This window comes from Haliotis cracherodii, unplaced genomic scaffold, assembly GCF_022045235.1.
Source record: "Haliotis cracherodii isolate W230 unplaced genomic scaffold, xgHalCrac1.p SCAF_11, whole genome shotgun sequence".
NCBI lineage: Eukaryota > Metazoa > Mollusca > Gastropoda > Lepetellida > Haliotidae > Haliotis > Haliotis cracherodii.
The window spans coordinates 45,147,725-45,165,643 of NW_027266266.1; the positions used below are offsets into that span (position 1 = coordinate 45,147,725).

Genomic DNA, 17,919 nt, shown 5'->3' on the forward strand with positions numbered 1-17,919 from the left:
TTTAATGACAAAAACTCTGTATAGCTCAGTGGTTACACTTCAAGTCGCTAGTGATTGCATTTCTTTCTGACGATGCACACATTCCTTTTGACTTGTATATGTTTGAGTAATGATAAAGCTTCAGTCAGCGTCTGTGTAAGCATCATCTGAGGGTTTGATACATGGATCTAAATAGTTTTTGCCAGGGCTGCAGTAAAACAATTCCCAATCAGACATTTTGTTCCCATCTCTTGAGACCTACAGTGGGTACCCAGGTAGGGCCGGGTAATAGGGTAATAGGTACCCGGGTCGTAAATTTGGACTCGTCCCGGCCCTACTCAATTGTCCAATGCTCCAAGAAACATGTAACTGACAGCTTAAAATATGAATACCGTATTCGACCTAATAAGCGCCCATGGCTATATTTGCTAATATATTGGCTAGTGAACAATCCCAATTAGCACCCCTTCCGATTGATCAATGTACACAAGACTTTATTTATTCGTGTATAATACTCACTAATGTGTTATATGTACCCTTAATTATGGGCAATTAAAATCTGGATAATATATCTGTTGTGTATAATACGCACAGACTTTTCTTTTGTATCATTTCAGGCTGTCAGCATAAACCACAAAATTTACAATCTTTCAACTCTGTTTTTTTCTCTCACCAAAATAATATTCTAATAACAGCCCCCTATTTCTAATTTTGAGAGCGCCCTGGGCGCTTATTACATCGAATATTACATTTCATTACGTCACTTGCCCCTGCTAGAAATCTTAAGATCTTCTGCTACTGCCTTTTTAACAGTAGTGAGAACCAAGATCTGATTTTAATGAAATTGCAGCTGCCATAGACCAACTGCTAGTCTCTCTTCATACTGCAGTAACCTAGACTTGCCAAACATTATAGACTTGCATGGGCTGTATTGTATATATTAGGGTCTGTATGACAGATTACAGCTGCCAGTGACCCTGCCTGTCAGTAACACAGTCGGCTGAGGTAAACTACATGGAGATTGATTGGTATGTACCTCATCAATTCATGGCTGACCACATACATTTGTTTCGTATCCAGTGCGACATGAATTGAAACGTCCATAATATACCTACCATCAACAAGGGACATTACTCTAATAACAATTCAAGATGGCTGCGCCCATGCAGCATGTTCGGATTCTCTGTTGTAGGTCGTTCAATGTCTTGTATACACGGTCCTGGAATAGACACAGTGTGTGTAATGTCTCACGTCAGACTGCCTTGAGTTCGTGTCTTCCGTTCTCATCGCGATCAAACGACAAAGCTGAAGACGATTTCTTTGGCATCAAAGAAGACGACGGACGTGTTGAAAATGAAAGTGTCAAACAATCTAGAGACGATGAACAGTTGCAGACAAAATATTCTTTCAGAGTTAAACAGCAACTCAAGACGTATAGCAGATACTCAGTGCCTTATGGCATCGTTAGAAAAGAGGAACAAATTCGCGGTAAAGAGAAAAAACAATCAACTAAACATACGTCATTATCTTCTAAAAGGAAGGATTTATTTCCAGAAAACAAATATGGTGTCAGGGTTGCTGTGGAGCAAGAGGGACATTCTAAACAAGACCTTGTGAAACAGAAATTAAATACTGGAATACATGTGTCCTCCCAGAACGAACGTGAAAATATATTTGATGAACAGTATTTTCAGATTGAAGAAAATCCCGCAATTGATGTAAGGTATTCTGATAATGATTTTATGAAACTTCCCCAATTTGCATCAGTTTCAGAAAACTATGACAAAAACAGTTCTAGAAATGATTCATATGATAAAAATCAGGACTTGAGTTTTGTTGATAGTCAGTATTTTTATAGTGATGAAGACATTCAGAGATCTCCAGGAAGTATGAAAGGACATAACCCAGAATATTTACAGACACAAAAATATGGGAGGTTGCATTCTGGGGTGGAAACTGAAGGTCTTAATTTTGTTGACAAACAGTATTTCGATACTGATGCAATACATTCAGACAAATCGTCAGTCCCTGACAGTACATTGCAAGGGGAACACAGTGACACAGCTGACTATGGTGTTAAAGAAACAGTGCCCCTTGTAGGAATTGACAGAATACCTCGAGAAAGAGGTATTAGAAGACGAGCTGTTACCAGGCAACAGACAAGCAATCAGGATGAGGATGGAAGGCCACTGACTGCTTATGATGTTGCTCGTAAACTGCGAGAAAACTCTGTGAAGCCTGCCTCAGATGAAGATGGTAGGTAATAAGGCTGGGACAGGTAACTCGGGTACTCGGGTCGGGTTGGTCCTGAGTAGGACCCGGGTACCCACAGGACTACCCGGACCCGTGGTTAGTCACGTGATATGTTGTTTAATGGCAAAAAATTATCTCGAACTCTATGTTTACACTACACCGTATTCGACATAATAAGCGCCCCGCTCTAATAAGCGCCCACGGCGATATTTGCTAATATATTGGCAAGTGAACAATCCCAATAAGCACCCCTTCCGATTGATCAATGTACACAAGACTTATTTATTCGTGTATAATATGCGCTTGTGTGTTATATGCACCCTTAATTATGGGCAATTAAATTCTGGAAAAATATATCTGTCGTATATAGACAGTTCAGGCCGTCCGTTAAATTCTTCCATGAATTTAACACTTTTCTACGTACGAATAACGTCATATTTTTTCGACACATTGAGCAATATGATGTCATCACTGTGCCATGCTTTGTATAGCGAGACCTTTGTGAGGCTTGCTTAGTTGCTTATGTTGCCTAGAAAGTTGCTATTGCCTGTCATATGTTTGTTTCTCGTTTAATGCCGCACTCAGCAATATTTCACCTATAGGACGGTAGTCTGTAAATAATCGAGTCTGGACCAGACAATCCAGTGATTGACATCATGGGCATCAATCCACGCAATTGGGATATGATGACATCCATCATCAACCAAGTCAGCGAGTCTGATCACCCGTTAGTCACAATGGGTCGCCTATCATATTTTTTTTAATGAAGTTGTACAATATGCTTGAGCATATGCATTGCCATATTTTGTTAAAAGCGGTTGTCGGGGATTCCATAATTCAGATTGGCAACCCACTCAACTGGGCTCAACCAATGCCGCTTCACTCAATATATTTGCTAACAAGAGTTTGCGTTTTAGTTAGTCATGGTAGAAAGGATGTAAACATACTGTGTTTTCAATGTCGGACTGCGTGTTTCGGTTCCAAATTCATTGAAAATACAGTATGTTTATCGCTTAAACAAGTGACTGCCATGAGCATGATGAGACAGGTGTTCATCACTGTAAGATACATTTTGATTGTAAATATAATTTTGAAAAGTTTCAATATTGATGAAATTTGAGCTGTGAAAGTGTTCAACAATATCTACTCAGCAATGATCAAACAAAACAGTTTTCAGTTTCACCTGAATTGTAACAGCACACAAAAAATTGGTTGATGCATGTCAACGTATCCTGTTTGCGTAGATCGATGCTCATGATATCAATCACTGGATTGTCTGGTCCAGACTCAATTATTTACAGACTGTCGTCATATACAGCTGGAATATTGCTGAGTGTGGCATTTAACAACAAACAAACAAATCTTACTAAAGTTACAGCCAGCGTTCTAGTAGCTGTCCCATCCAGAAACGGGTAGACCGAAAAAGACTGCCAAGGGTGCCGTTGTACAAAGTGATCTTAGCGCTAAGGCGATTGTTATTGCCATCCTTCAACATAGACTTATGAAAGTAACTTTGAGGATGGGCAGGCAACACTTATGGTCACCTGCCCGACTGTCTTGGAGGGTTTTAAACTTACATCAAACACTGATTGTGCCTGATCTCAGCACATTCCCATCTGTGATGTTCAGCGTTATGAAGCTGGGGTTGTTACAGGAGCTGGCGACACCTCAAGGCGGTATGCGGGGCCTGTAGACAGTAAGGGGTATCGAATCCTCAAGCACCAGGTGGACGATGTCATGACCATGCCCTCTGTGATGGTAACAAGACTGCTACAAGACAGCATCATTTACAACAAAGGTTTGGATGATTACTGAGATATTAGGACTAAACGGGCGGTAAGGTGGCCTTGTGGTTGAAGCATTTGCAGCGTTCCTGTTTACCGGTAATTACCAGTTTTTTACTGGTAAAATTAGGCTTAATTCATGTGACAGCCAGTCCTGTGGACTTGCAAATAAAGTACCTTATAAATCTTTGTTGAACAAAACATCAGTGATATTCATATAAGTACATTTTTCAAACAAAGTCAGCTTGTCTGTCACCATCAGAGTTTCCCCTTGTCTATTTCTAGGTTAAATATCCATTTGTAGCAACTTCATCTTGAAATATTAAAAAAAAAGAAAGAGAAAATTGTGACTGTAGTTTTTTTGTGAATGACGTATACATCTAACTTACTTCAGAGAACATGATGTTGAAAGAATTAAAACCAAATAATTTTCATACGTTTTTTATTTGTCGAAAGATTGGACTGGCAAAAATTAGGGGGGACTGGTAATTTTTAGAGTTGCCAGTCCACAAGGACTGGCAGTTTCAAAGCCAGCGGGTACACTGCATTTGCTGGGTTCTGGGTTCGATTCCCCGCATGGGTACGATGTGTGAAGCTTATTTCTGGTGTCCCTCCACCGTGATATTGCTGGATTATTGTTAAAAGCGTGGAAGCTTTACTCACTCACTCTCTCTTCCTCTGCTTCTTTGTATCATTTGACTTGGTTGATGCATGTCATTGATCCCAATTACATGGATCAATGCTCATGATCTCAATCACTGGATTGTCTGGTCCAGACTCGATTATTTACAGACCGCCGTCATATAGCTTGAATATTGCTGAGTGCGGCATTTAACAACAAAGACAAAGTGTATCATTTGAAATGCCTCAGTACTTGCAACCACCTGGAGAAATTACAGAAACCTTTGATTGTGGGTTCGAATCCCGGTTCGCCCGGATTATGTTTCTTGGTTTGTCAGCACCATACCCGTGCTCGTGGGTTGCACAGAAGTGGTAAACGTCTAAAACCTGCATCCAGAGCTCCAGATAACTTTTTGAGCAATTGAGTTTTTACTCTAGGGTTTCTATTTTAATTGGGTTATTACATTTTTCATTGGGTAACCAATATTTTTTACTCATCTATTTATGACTCTATTGGGTTTTTCCCAAAATTAGTGAACATTTAAAGAAGAAAAAATGAAATAATGTTTTGGATGTATATAACCATGATAACTGTTCCAAATATATAGGCTTGACTCAGAAACTAAATTAGCCCATTGTGTTTGGAAATTAGCTCCTTTGTACACATGCTGAAAAAAGCTTCTTTTGGTATTTACGTGAGCTGTTTATACATTCGAGTTTTTCATTTACTGCATGCGTTTCTGTACAGAAGTTAATTGAAAGTAATTGGGTTTTGTATATTTTGGGGAGTATCTTACCTGTAGCTTTGTGCATCACTGCGTGCTTTCCTCCCACATCACTCACTCACTCACTCACTCACTCACTCACTCACTCACTCACTCACTCACTCACTCACTCACTCACTCACTCACTCACTCACTCACTCACTCACTCACTCACTCACTCACTCACTCACTCACTCACTCACTCACTCACTCACTCACTCACTCACTCACTCACTCACTCACTCACTCACTCACTCACTCACTCACTCACTCACTCACTCACTCACTCACTCACTCACTCACTCACTCACTCACTCACTCACTCACTCACTCACTCACTCACTCACTCACTCACTCACTCACTCACTCACTCACTCACTCACTCACTCACTCACTCACTCACTCACTCACTCACTCACTCACTCACTCACTCACTCACTCACTCACTCACTCACTCACTCACTCACTCACTCACTCACTCACTCACTCACTCACTCACTCACTCACTCACTCACTCACTCACTCACTCACTCACTCACTCACTCACTCACTGTAACCATCTGGAGAAGTTACAGATTCCCAGTACCTTACAGGTCGTATCAGTGCTAGCATTTATCTAGGATTCCAAACTAAGTGCCCTTGGCAAGCAGTTTGGGACAAAATTGTGCTGGTGTTCAAAATTTAATTGTTTTAATGTTGTTATTTTTGTAAATTTTGAGGTATTATGAAATGTTTTAATTCAAATTGGGAATATTACTATCATTTCCTGCAGACTTGGGGCTGAATATTGGATTCTTAGCAAGTCTAGATAAATCCCTACCTTGGTACTGTACACGTGGTAGACTTTATCAATGTTACATGAATGTGGTGGGAGTTCTGAATGTATAAAAATACAGAAGTGCTGGTGATTAACTTTTAACCATTTGTATAGAATTTAACAAAGACTGGATTTGTGTTTCAGGTGACATCATAGCAATTGATAAACCATATGGGCTGCCTTCCCACGGTAAGTGATCATGGTAAATGACACAAGCTGTCCTGTCACAGCAACATGTTGTCCTAACTCTAGTAATAGGTATATTCTGGGCCCGAGAACATCTGGGGTAGAATAGGTCTTTAGCAACCCATGCTTGCCGTAAAAGGTGACCATGCTTGTCGTAAGGGGCAACTAACGGGATCGGGTGGTCAGACTCACTGACTTGGTTGATGTATGTCATCGTATCCCAATTGCATGGATCGATGCTCATGTTGTCAGTCACTGGATTGTCTGGTCCAGACTCGATTATTTACAGACTATTGTCCTGGAATATTGCTGAGTGCGGCATTAAACAAGAAACAAACTGACAGCATGGATGATTGCTCACAATATCAATCACTGGATTGTCTGGTCAGAATTCATTTATTTACCAGCTGACATCATATAGCTGGAATATTGCTGAGTGTGGCGTTAAAGAAAAAAATGGGACTCCTGTCATTGCTTATGACCCGAGACCAGGATGCCTGAAGCTGACAGACACATTCTCGTCCCAACAAATGTTCCCCAGGAGACTGCAGACTGTCTTCGTGTTGGCCCATGTGTGGCATGTCCTGGTGTTGGTCCACTTGTGGCATGTCCTGGTGTTGGCCCATGTGTGGCATGTCCTCGTGTTGGCCAATGTGTGGCATGTCCTCGTGTTGGTCCATGTGTGGCATGTCCTTGTGTTGGCCCATGTGTGGCATGTCCTCATGTTGGCCCATGTGTGGCATGTCCTTGTGTTGGCCCATGTGTGGCATGTCCTGGTGTTGGTCCATGTGTGGCATGTCCTCGTGTTGGCCCATGTGTGGCATGTCCTCGTGTTGGCCCATGTATGGCATGTCCTCGTGTTGGGCCATGTGTGGCATGTCCTGGTGTTGGGCCATGTGTGGCATGTCCTCGTGTTGGGCCATGTGTGGTATGTCCTCATGTTGGCCCATGTGTGGCATGTCCTCATGTTGGCCCATGTGTGGCATGTCCTCGTGTTGGCCCATGTGTGGCATGTCCTCATGTTGGGCCATGTGTGGTATGTCCTCATGTTGGCCCATGTGTGGCATGTCCTCGTGTTGGACCATGTGTGGCATGTCCTCATGTTGGCCCATGTGTGGCATGTCCTCGTGTTGGGCCATGTGTGTCATGTCCTCGTGTTGGTCCATGTGTGGCATGTCCTCGTGTTGGGCCATGGATGGCATGTCGTCTGTGTTTCATGTACAACTATGTTCCAGGTGGACCTGGCGTACACACCAGTGTGGGCCAGTTACTGCCAGCTCTTGCCAGGCTTGTGGATCACACCGGACAGATAGACACCCTACACCTGGTCCACCGACTGGACAGACAGACTACAGGGGTCATGCTACTGGCCAAGTAAGTAGCTCCGTAGACCACCAGGGGTAGTGGGGTAGCCTAGTGGTTAAAGCATTTGTTCATCGTGCCGAACACCCAGCTTCGATTCCCCATGTGTACAATGCAACTGGTCTAGTAAGCATGGTAAGTAGCTCTGTGGAACGCCATAGGTCATACCAGTGGCCAAGTAGCTGTGTAGAACACTGGGTGTCATGGTACTGCCGAAGTTAGTTGCTCTGAAGAACACCAGATGTCATGCTTCTGGTAATGTAAGTAGCTCTGCAGAACACCATGGTACAGTGTTCTGGACAAGTTAATAGCTCCGGAGAAAACCCAGTGGCATGTTACTGGCCGAGTTAGTAGAACACAGTAGGTCATGCTCCTGGCCATGTAAGTATCTGTGTAGAACACCAGGTGTCATGCTACTGGCCCTTGAATGTGTGTTATGTCTGACCTGACTGACCCATCTATCCTCAGAACAGCAGAGATGGCCTGGCAGTTGAAGAGCACCTTCAAGAGGAGGGAGGTGGTGAAGAAGTACTGGGTGCTCACGAAGGGAGTGCCACACCCCCTCAAGGGTAGGTCCACCCCACCTGTGTTCCAGGATTCCTTAACTCTCAGACTAATCTCATTAACATCAAATCTTTTACTTCTCTCTCTGCCAAGATAAGACTGGTGTTTGTGCAATATTTTCCAACTGTTTGACAGCCAGTTTTAAATAATCCAGTCTTGACCAGACAGCAGCGGTTGGGTAGCCAAGTGGTTGAAGCGTTCGCTCGTCATGACAACAACCCGATTCCCAACATGGGTACAATGTGTGAAGCCTATTTCCTGTGTTCCCCGCCGTGTTATTGCTGGAATATTGCTAAAAGCGGCCTAAAAACATACTCACTCACTCACTCACTCACTTGACCAGACAACTAGTGATAGACATCATGAGCATCAATCCACACAACTAGCATACGATGACAAGCGATCAACCAAGGCACTGAGTATGACCAGTTTATCCATATAGTCAATGAAATATTTTCGGTTGCAGATTATCATTGTTGAAATGTAGATGCTTGTTGGTCTATGTTTACATTTGATAGGGCCAGTACATTGGCTTATCTGAAGCATTGTTTTGCAAACAATAGCCAATAAGTCCCAAGCTTACTCGGCCCTGCTTGCCTTATTCCGTGGGTGTAGAATTATCACGTGACCAGACTTTGCACTTCTGAAATAAGAACAGATGGGCCTAATGCGAGCCATTTGGTGTGCTTTACATATTGTTTTGCATAGATATATAGACATGCTCACATAATAACTGCAACAGTGAGGTGCATGGCAATATGGCTATACACATCAAAGTGGCCGCCGCCTCGCTAGCTCTCTGTAGGGCTTCAATTACCGCACTTGACGGACAAATATGTTGGCTTCTCTGCACGGACCTCTATTGTTTTGGTTTGAGGATAGAAGAGTGCATGAAATAAAGTGTGACGTCATACTCAGAAATTATTTGAATGCATGATTTAAAAACACCCAGAACCGTTAACGTACTGGCCATTTCAACATGTGACCTGTCAGAGTGAGCTACAGTGTCGTGGCAACAATATAACCATGCTGTTTCTTTTCCGATGGTTTACACCAAATCAAAAACATTTGGCATCAGCCCCCTTTTGGTTCTGACCTCTGCACATTGGGTTACTGCTGACTGTCTTGTCTAGGTTGAGGGTAGTCCAGGGATTTATTCTAGATTCCAACAAAGTGCCCTTAGCAGACAATTTGGAACAATAATGATATTTTCTAAGGTTGTGACTTTTGTGATTTTATTCAATGCGATAGTATATAATGAACCATTAAAGCCTCTCCAGTCCTTTGTGGTTTTGTTGTCAGTGTAATATGAGACCTCTTTTAGTCAAGTCATTGGTTACTATAACAACAGGAATAAAAAAAATTATTTCCAATTTTGGAATTTATACCAACACTGGCTGCACACTTGAGACCGAAGATTGGCGTCCGAGCAAGTCTAGATCAATCCTAGAATTCAGCAAGCAGAGTTCTGTCCCTTCTTTGGCCAGGATCCTTTGATAGGTGGTTTGAATCTGTCCTGTCCATGTATTGGCTGATGCACCTCTTTGAGTATTTGTAATAATTGATGATGTTATATCTGTTCATTTTCAGCTGTGGTTGACATACCGATAGGAGAAGGGACAGTCGGGACGTTCCACAGGGTGAGACTCCACACATATATGCTCATCATAGTTAAGTTGCATAAATATAGCTTGCCTTGCAACCATGGAGACTGTTAGAACTGTGGGGATCCCAGGTGAGAATAGGTCCGAAGCAACCTTTGCTGGTCGTAAGAGGTGACTTAATGGATCTGGGGATCAGACTTGATGACTTGGTTTACTGAGTGTCATTGTACCCTGACAATATTGATCAGTGGATAGGTCTTCAGCAACCCATGCTTGCCGTAAAAGGCGACTATGCTTGTCGTAAAAGGCGACTAACAGGATCGGGTGGTCAGGCTCGCTGACTTGGTTGATGCACGGTCATTGATCCCAATTCCGTGGGAACAACTCACTATAGACACTTCCCTCTTGAAAATAACATCATCCAATTTACGACATCATTAAGTTGCGAGCGCATGTTTGAATGATGTCATAAAAGAACAATGTTTTATCATGAAATAAACCATGCTTTGTTCTTCATTGTTCTTTGCGATTTATCACGTAGCTATCTTATATAACTAGCTACTTTGGCTTCAAATATTTGATAACATCAGCATGTAAATAGACATGGCGTTATTATCCTAATCCAACTGCCTCATCTCAACTGATGCAGATGGTGTTGAAGCCCGAGTCCACCACAGACACAAGACTTGTCACCAGAAGGAGCTCCACTGAATCCCACCAGGCCATCACAGAGTTTGAAGTCCTAGATAGTCATGGCAAGGCGGCTCTTGTGGAGTGTACGCCTCTCACAGGTAGCTAGACCATGATCATGGGTTGTCTGTGCAGTTGACAGTTTGCTGGTCCACTTCCACACATTGTTCCCTCAACGCACACAATTTTGTTGGAAATATAATTTATTTTGTCGACAACATAGACCTGGGTTTGGCTTGCCAAATGGGTACAATGCCTGAAGCCCAGTCTTTACAATATCAGCCTGTCTCACTCAGAATGTGCCAGTCCTGAGATTTTTTGGTACCTGTCGTTGTCTTTAGAAGTGAAATTCCATTGATGTTCTTGTGATGTTCCAGTGATGTTCCAATGATGTTTATGTAAGGTTCTTGTGATGTTCCAATGATGTTGCTGTGAAGTTTCAGTGATGTTTCAGTGCTATATCTAATGAAACATGTTTACTTCAGGGCTGAAGCATCAGATCCGGGTGCACCTGGCGTTTGGTCTGAACACCCCAGTCCTCGGTGACCACAAGTACTCCCACATCACCAAAGTGGCGCCACAGGTAGGACAGGATGTCAGGTCTATTCTTGTATATGTGAGAGTGGGTGTGAATGTTCTGCAACAGGACCCAAGTACAGTCTGCTGTACAGAAGCCATGTTAGACTGACATTTGTTTAGTGGACTGGATTATTTGTCCGAAATGTCTCCTATTGATGACTGTAGAAATTAAACACTTTTTATTTTTCACTTCCTCTCTCTTTTTTTTTTTTTTTCTCACAGCTTTGCTCAGTATTCTATCTCTCATTTCTGTGTCTCATTCTCTCACTCACTTGATCCATCGTACTCACTCACTCTCTTCATCACTCTTTCTCACAGCTTTGCTCAGTATTCTATCTCTCATTTCCGTTCTCATTCTCTCACTCACTTGATCCATCGTACTCATCACTCTCTTCATTCTTGCTCAGTCCAACACTCATTCTTCCTTCATTCTCTCTCATTCTTTATTTATTTTCTCACTCCATTGCTCAGTGTTTCCTCATTCACTCCTTCCCTTACCCATTTTCTTATTCATCCATTCACTTGATGTCATTTCTTCAATCACTTCCTTGTTCTCATTTGTTTCCTCTCTCATTCATCCAATCTCTCACTCATTCCAGCCCTCACTTCTTCCAGTGCCCCTATCCTGACTTGATCCATCACCTGGGAACCTGGTCACCAACTACAGCACAGTTATTTTTCCATTTCTCATTGTGTCCCTCATTCTCTCACTAATTCCCTCTCTCCTTCCTTGCAGCGTCTTCATCCTGACCTGCTTCACCGCCTGGGGATCCGGCAGAGCAAAGTTCGTCACCTACCAATGCTGCTTCACGCCAAGAGCATCCTCATCCCAGGGTTCCTAGATGGGAGGAATCTCTTCATCCAGACACGACTACCACGCCACTTTTCTCTCAACATGAACAGGCTTAAGATCAAACCGCCCAGAAACAGATAGAGGACCTCACACTTAATGCCTTCTCATTATGGGTGGCCCAGTTCCTGAAGATGCCGTGATTCGCTGTGCAGAGTTGCGTCTCTTGGCCATGCCAGAAACCTATGATTGTGTGTTCGAATCCCAGTTCGCCACTATTGTTTCTAGGTTTGTCAACACCATACCCACTCTCGTGGATTTCACCGAAGTGGTAAACATATGAGGCCTGCATCAAACCAAATCATGTTGACCCACCGAGATATGACAGAAATACTCTTAAAAGCAACGTTAAAACAAACTTAAGGAAAACACAAAATATTACTCATCACTCATCATCGATAACTCTGTTTCTCCATTGTAATAATCGAGTCCGGGGTAGAATAGGTCTCCGGCAACCCATGCTTGCTATAAACATGATAAAAGGCGACTGTGCATGTCGTAAGAAGCGACTAACGGGATCAGGTGGTCAGGCCTGCGGACTTGATCATCGTATCCCAATTGCGTGGATCGAATCTCATGATGTCTATCACTGCATATTCTGGTCCAGACTCTTATTTACAGACCACTGTCATGTAGCTGGAATACTGCTGTGTGCAGCGTTAAACAACGAACAAACAAACATATCTAGGTCAGTTCACTGTGAGTTAGGCAGGAGCCATGTTGTCCTTTAGAGTGTCCTTCGTCACATGATCTAATGGCGTGGAAATCCAGGCTGTCTGGGCAGATTCAGTGATGTTGTAACAAGTAACCAGTTGTGTCCATGACAGCAACAATACCAGAACATTTCCACATGGACCATTACAGCTTTGATGTCTAATTTGTTCCACCAAGATGATGGAGACTTTTGTACTTTCTTGGAATAAAGCATTCCTTGAGGCTACGCTTGATTTCGATATGCTCTGAATGATTTTACAGACAGTGATAGAAACTGGCACCCGTCCTTTTATCCTTGCGAAGCTGCTCAAAAGTTAAGGTATCATAAGGACGATAGAAGTTTGCCATTTTAAAGGGTTTTGCTATGTGTTTTCATTGTAAGGACAATGTGTTATCATTGTAAGGACAATGTGTTATCATTATAAGGACAATGTGTTATCATTGTAAGGACAATGTGCTATCATTGTAAGGACAATGTGTTATCATTGTAAGGACAATGTGTTATCATTGTAAGGACTAGTGGACTACAACTATTTGTTTCCATCACTGATTAACACAAGTTTAGGAATTAAAAATTAAAAATTCTATTGTAAAACGTCCAGCATGTACAGTGTTCATTTTGTATTTTGGTATAAATCTGGGGCAAATCAGTTGTTTCAAGCGTTTTCAGGGACATAATATATTTCAGCCTGGGTCCCAGAGTCTCGGTCTCGTTCCGGAGACTGTTCCCTACATGATGGGGTGCGTTTTCTGAGGATGATGCACGTCTTGAAAATGGTACAAGGCTCTTCACAACTACTTTATAAATCAACAGCATGATTTGTGACCTTGCTGATTGGTATTATATTAATAAATGGATCCCAGAACGAAGATGTGTGTTTTACTTTTTCTTTGTTTATTCAGTGGGATGTGCTGCAAAGCCAACACAACATCCGTAGCCACAGAGTCATGGCTCTTCAGGGGGGCACAGGTGCCCCAGTTGTTTAAGGCACTGCGATTCGCTGTGCAGAGTTGCGTCCCTTGGCCACGCCAGAAACCTATGATTGTGGGTTCGAATCCTGGTTCGCACCGATTATGTTTCTAGGTTTTTCAGCACGATACCCGTGCTCGTGGGTTTCACCGAAGTGGTAAACGTCTCAGACCTGCATCACTTCGGGCTTTCCTCCCACATTAAGCTGACATGTCGTGATATAACTGGAATACTGTTAAAAGCACCCTTAAACCAAACTCACTCACACTCATATCCATATGACCTGGCATTGTTGGTAAATAGTCAGTGTGCGCAAGTTGCTGTATGCATTTTTGAAATAACCAAAGCGGTAGGAGTGATTGCAGAAATTGATTAATTTTTCATTTTGATCACATTTTCCATGATCATGAGTACCAAATGGGTTTTTCTATTTGTTACCCATTCTCCTTCTAAACATATTAGGGGCGGTGGGGTAGCCTAGTGGTTAAAGTGTTCGCTTGTCACACCGAAGACCCGGTTCGATTCCCGACATGGGTACAATGTGTGAAGCCCATTTCTGGTGTCCATCGCCTTGATATTGCTGGAATATTGCTAAAAGCGGCGTAAAACCAAACTCACTCACTCACTCTAAACATATTAATTTGAAGATGCAAACCTGAACTTGTAATGCATTTCTGGAGGGTGGCTTACTTGTTTCCCATGATATTTGATGTTGCCTATTGTTATATGACGTCATTATGTTACATGTACAAGAAACTCGATTGTACCTCAAAAGTTGTGAAATGTCGACATCAAGAGCTGGAGCTGCTGGAATATTGCCCGACATTGTTGTGAAATGTCGACATCAAGAGCTGGAGCTGCTGGAATATTGCCCGACATTGTTGTGAAATGTAGACATCAAGAGCTGGAGCTGCTGGAATATTGCCCGACACAGTTGTGAAATGTCGACATCAAGAGCTGGAGCTGCTGGAATATTGCCCGACATTGTTGTGAAATGTCGACATCAAGAGCTGGAGCTGCTGGAATATTGCCCGACATTGTTGTGAAATGTCGACATCAAGAGCTGGAGCTGCTGGAATATTGCCCGACATTGTTGTGAAATGTAGACATCAAGAGCTGGAGCTGCTGGAATATTGCCCGACATAAAGGGAAAGTTGACTATTGGAAAGTCCCTCTTGTCATACAGTTTTGTGGAAAGTGGTTTGTCCGCCTCCGTGGTCTAGTAGTAGAGCGTCCGCCCGGAGAGCGGAAGGTCCAGGTTCGATCCCGGCCGCGTCATACCAAAAGACGTTTTAAGATGGTACTTGCTGTTACCCTGTCTGGCGCTTGGCATTGAGGGGCTAAAACAAGGACTGGTTGGCTTGGAGTCAGTATACTGTGTCTGAGTGGGGTATTCATGTTAAACTGCAGCATGGTATCTCAGTGAGCGAGCACTATATATTGCTATCAGTCCGCACTAGTACAAGCAGACACACAAACACACACACGTACATGCTCGTCGCTATATTAGTGCAATGATCTCGGAGACGACGTTTAACCCCATTTCACCTCAACTGAATGTTATTGCATAGCTATATTATACGTCTGCCAAGACAGAAAAATACATGAAATATAAGATTTATTGCATTCAAGTACACAGTCGCGTAGAATATTGAAACAGTAAGTTCAGTTATTACAGGTAGACATCGCCGTCAAACGTTAGAATACACACCAAACCTGGGGCTGTTTTCAGACCTCTTTCAATTATGATCTTTTACCCATTTACAATCACCACAACACATATCACTACAATTGTACGAGTGAGTGAGTGAGTTGGGTTTAACGCCGCTTTTAACAGTATTCCAGTTATATGACGGCGTGTTAGCTTAATGTGGGAGGAAAGACCGAAGTGATGCAGGTCTGATACGTTTACCACTTCGGTGAAACCCACGAGCACGGGTATGGTGCTGACTGCAACATAATCGGGGCGAACCGGGATTCGAACCCGCAATCATAGGTTTCTGGCGTGGCCAAGGGACGCAACTCTGCACAGCGAATCGCGGCACCTAAGACGACTGGGCCACCCGTGCCCCCTATCATCTTCTTCCCATTTACAATCACCAGAACACATATTACCACAATTGTACGAGGATTCCTTTAAGCTTTTCAAATTCAATCATCATTTAAAATTTTGAACAACATATTTGCTTTAATTTCGTTGGAATAGTTTTAATGTTCTTCCTGAAGTCTTGACTGTAGAAGCCATAGATGAAAGGATCCGCCACATTGTTGATGAAGAATGATCTCATGGCAACACCGTACCAGTGAGACAGCGCATGCGCCGGAAACGCCGCCATGTTGAAAGCCATGAAGTAGAACACGAGGAACAAGTGTGGAGTGTAGCTGAGAAAAAATACTACAGATACCAAGAACATCATTAGGAACGTCTTCTGAGTCTTCCGGTTTTTCTGAACGTTGGGGGACACAGTGACGCTCTTACGGTTGACCGTGTTTTTTCGTGCTTTGCATCCCTGCTGCGTGTTCTCGTACCCTTTGTCGCCGATGACTGACGTTTTTGAAGTGTTTTGTTTTGTGACCTGCTGCCCTTGGAGGTCACTGGCACAGACTGATGGGTTTACTTGATTGATGGAAATTTTAGTTGAAGCGAAGGCTTTGTTCTTCTTCCATAGTTCCCGTCCTGTGAAAACGTACAGACCTGTCAGGATTGTGAGACTTAGAATAAACAGCGATCCTAAAACGATGTAGAATGCCAAGGGATATGGGGTCATAATATATGCATTCTGAACCCCACAGAAGATGTGAACCACACCATCGAGTTCCAACTCCGATACTCCGAAGATGAGGGGGACAGGGGATGCTAGAGTAAGGGCAATACAGAGAGCAACAACACCAACGATTTTGGCATGATTGACAGACATGTTGGCCGAATGGGGATGACATACAGCTTTGTAACGAATCGTTGCTATGGAAACTAGTAGTACAGCGGAACCAATGGCGGTGAAGGCGATCATGAAGCAAGACATTTTACAAATCGCCATGTTGGGTAACAGTTTAGGGTTGTAGATAGAAGCAATGTCAAGCGGCATGTGGAATATGCATGCGAGGATGTCGAAGACCCCCAGCACTGTCAGAAGAGTGTTAAAAGCCGATGTTTCCCCCTTAAAGGCGTACAGGACAAGCGAATTGCCCGCAGTTCCAATTATCATAGATGAAGAAATGAACCCGATGACAACATTGCTAAAAGCAGGGATGGGTTCCTGAGATGTAGCATTCATTGTGAGATTCGTTTTTGGGCCCCCGTTTTGGGTTACCAGGAAACGGGAATTATGAAGTGTATGTTATCTTTTCATTATGCTTTTTCCTGGAAAGTCGTGCTCATCTCCTTGTTTTTATTCTTTCCTATTTTCTTCTATACGTTATATTGCTCTCAGGCAATATTTCGATGTCTGATGATGCGCTTCGTCCAAGGTAACCAGTTCCGTTATTCAGTACCATCTACACAGAAGAAGATGACTACCAGTGATTTCCTCCTGGTTACCGGAACCCTCTGAAAAGATATAACATTAGTTTAGGGACCGATCATTTGATAACCGGGGCCTGGGATTCTATCGAAAAAAAAAACTGTCCCCGAAAATTCTCGAAAGAATTGACCATGCTTCAGACTGTTAAAACAAAAGGAAATTGCCTGCCACAAAAATTATATTGTTGCAAGGTGTTTCTCTTTAAATATACCAGACTCATAGCTTTAAATATATAAATATCTGGTATTGTAGCTGAAAAATATTTAATCGACCACAGAATATCAAATGGTCGGTCTCAAAAACACATTCATTGTATGTACGTGACTCGAGTGTGGCGATGTGTATCTACGTAACTCGAGTATGGCGATGTGTATGTACGTGACTCAAGTATGGCGGGGCGGTCGTGAAGCCTGGTGGTTATAGCATTCGCTCGTCACGCTGAAGACCCGGGTTCGATTCCCGACATGGGTACAATGTGTGAAGCCCATTTCTGGTGTCCCCCGCCGTGATATTGCTGGAATATTGCTAAAAGCGGCGTAAAACCAAACTCACTCACTCACTCACTCACTCAAGTATGGCGATGTGTATCTGCGTGACTCGGGTATGGCGACCTAACGTCATTGTTCCGACAAATCCCCATCTTCCCTATGGTGCAATAAAA

At 42.9% G+C, this 17,919-nt stretch overlaps 2 protein-coding genes across 2 annotated transcripts; one reads left to right on the forward strand and one right to left on the reverse strand.

Annotated features, from left to right (window-relative positions):
* The first annotated feature begins 1,130 nt into the window (after window positions 1-1,130).
* Window positions 1,131-13,351, forward strand: LOC139455860 (uncharacterized). Its single transcript, XM_071237403.1, has 9 exons — window positions 1,131-2,235; window positions 3,887-4,030; window positions 6,363-6,407; window positions 7,640-7,778; window positions 8,235-8,335; window positions 9,921-9,970; window positions 10,584-10,725; window positions 11,110-11,207; window positions 11,940-13,351. The coding sequence occupies exons 1-9, from the start codon at window positions 1,131-1,133 to the stop codon at window positions 12,135-12,137; spliced, it is 2,022 nt and encodes a 673-aa protein (XP_071093504.1). The 3' UTR covers window positions 12,138-13,351.
* A 2,548-nt stretch (window positions 13,352-15,899) lies between these two features.
* LOC139455861 (cholecystokinin receptor type A-like) lies at window positions 15,900-17,053 on the reverse strand. The gene has a single exon (XM_071237404.1). The coding sequence runs from the start codon at window positions 17,010-17,012 to the stop codon at window positions 15,900-15,902; it is 1,113 nt and encodes a 370-aa protein (XP_071093505.1). The 5' UTR covers window positions 17,013-17,053.
* Between the last annotated feature and the right edge of the window lie 866 nt (window positions 17,054-17,919).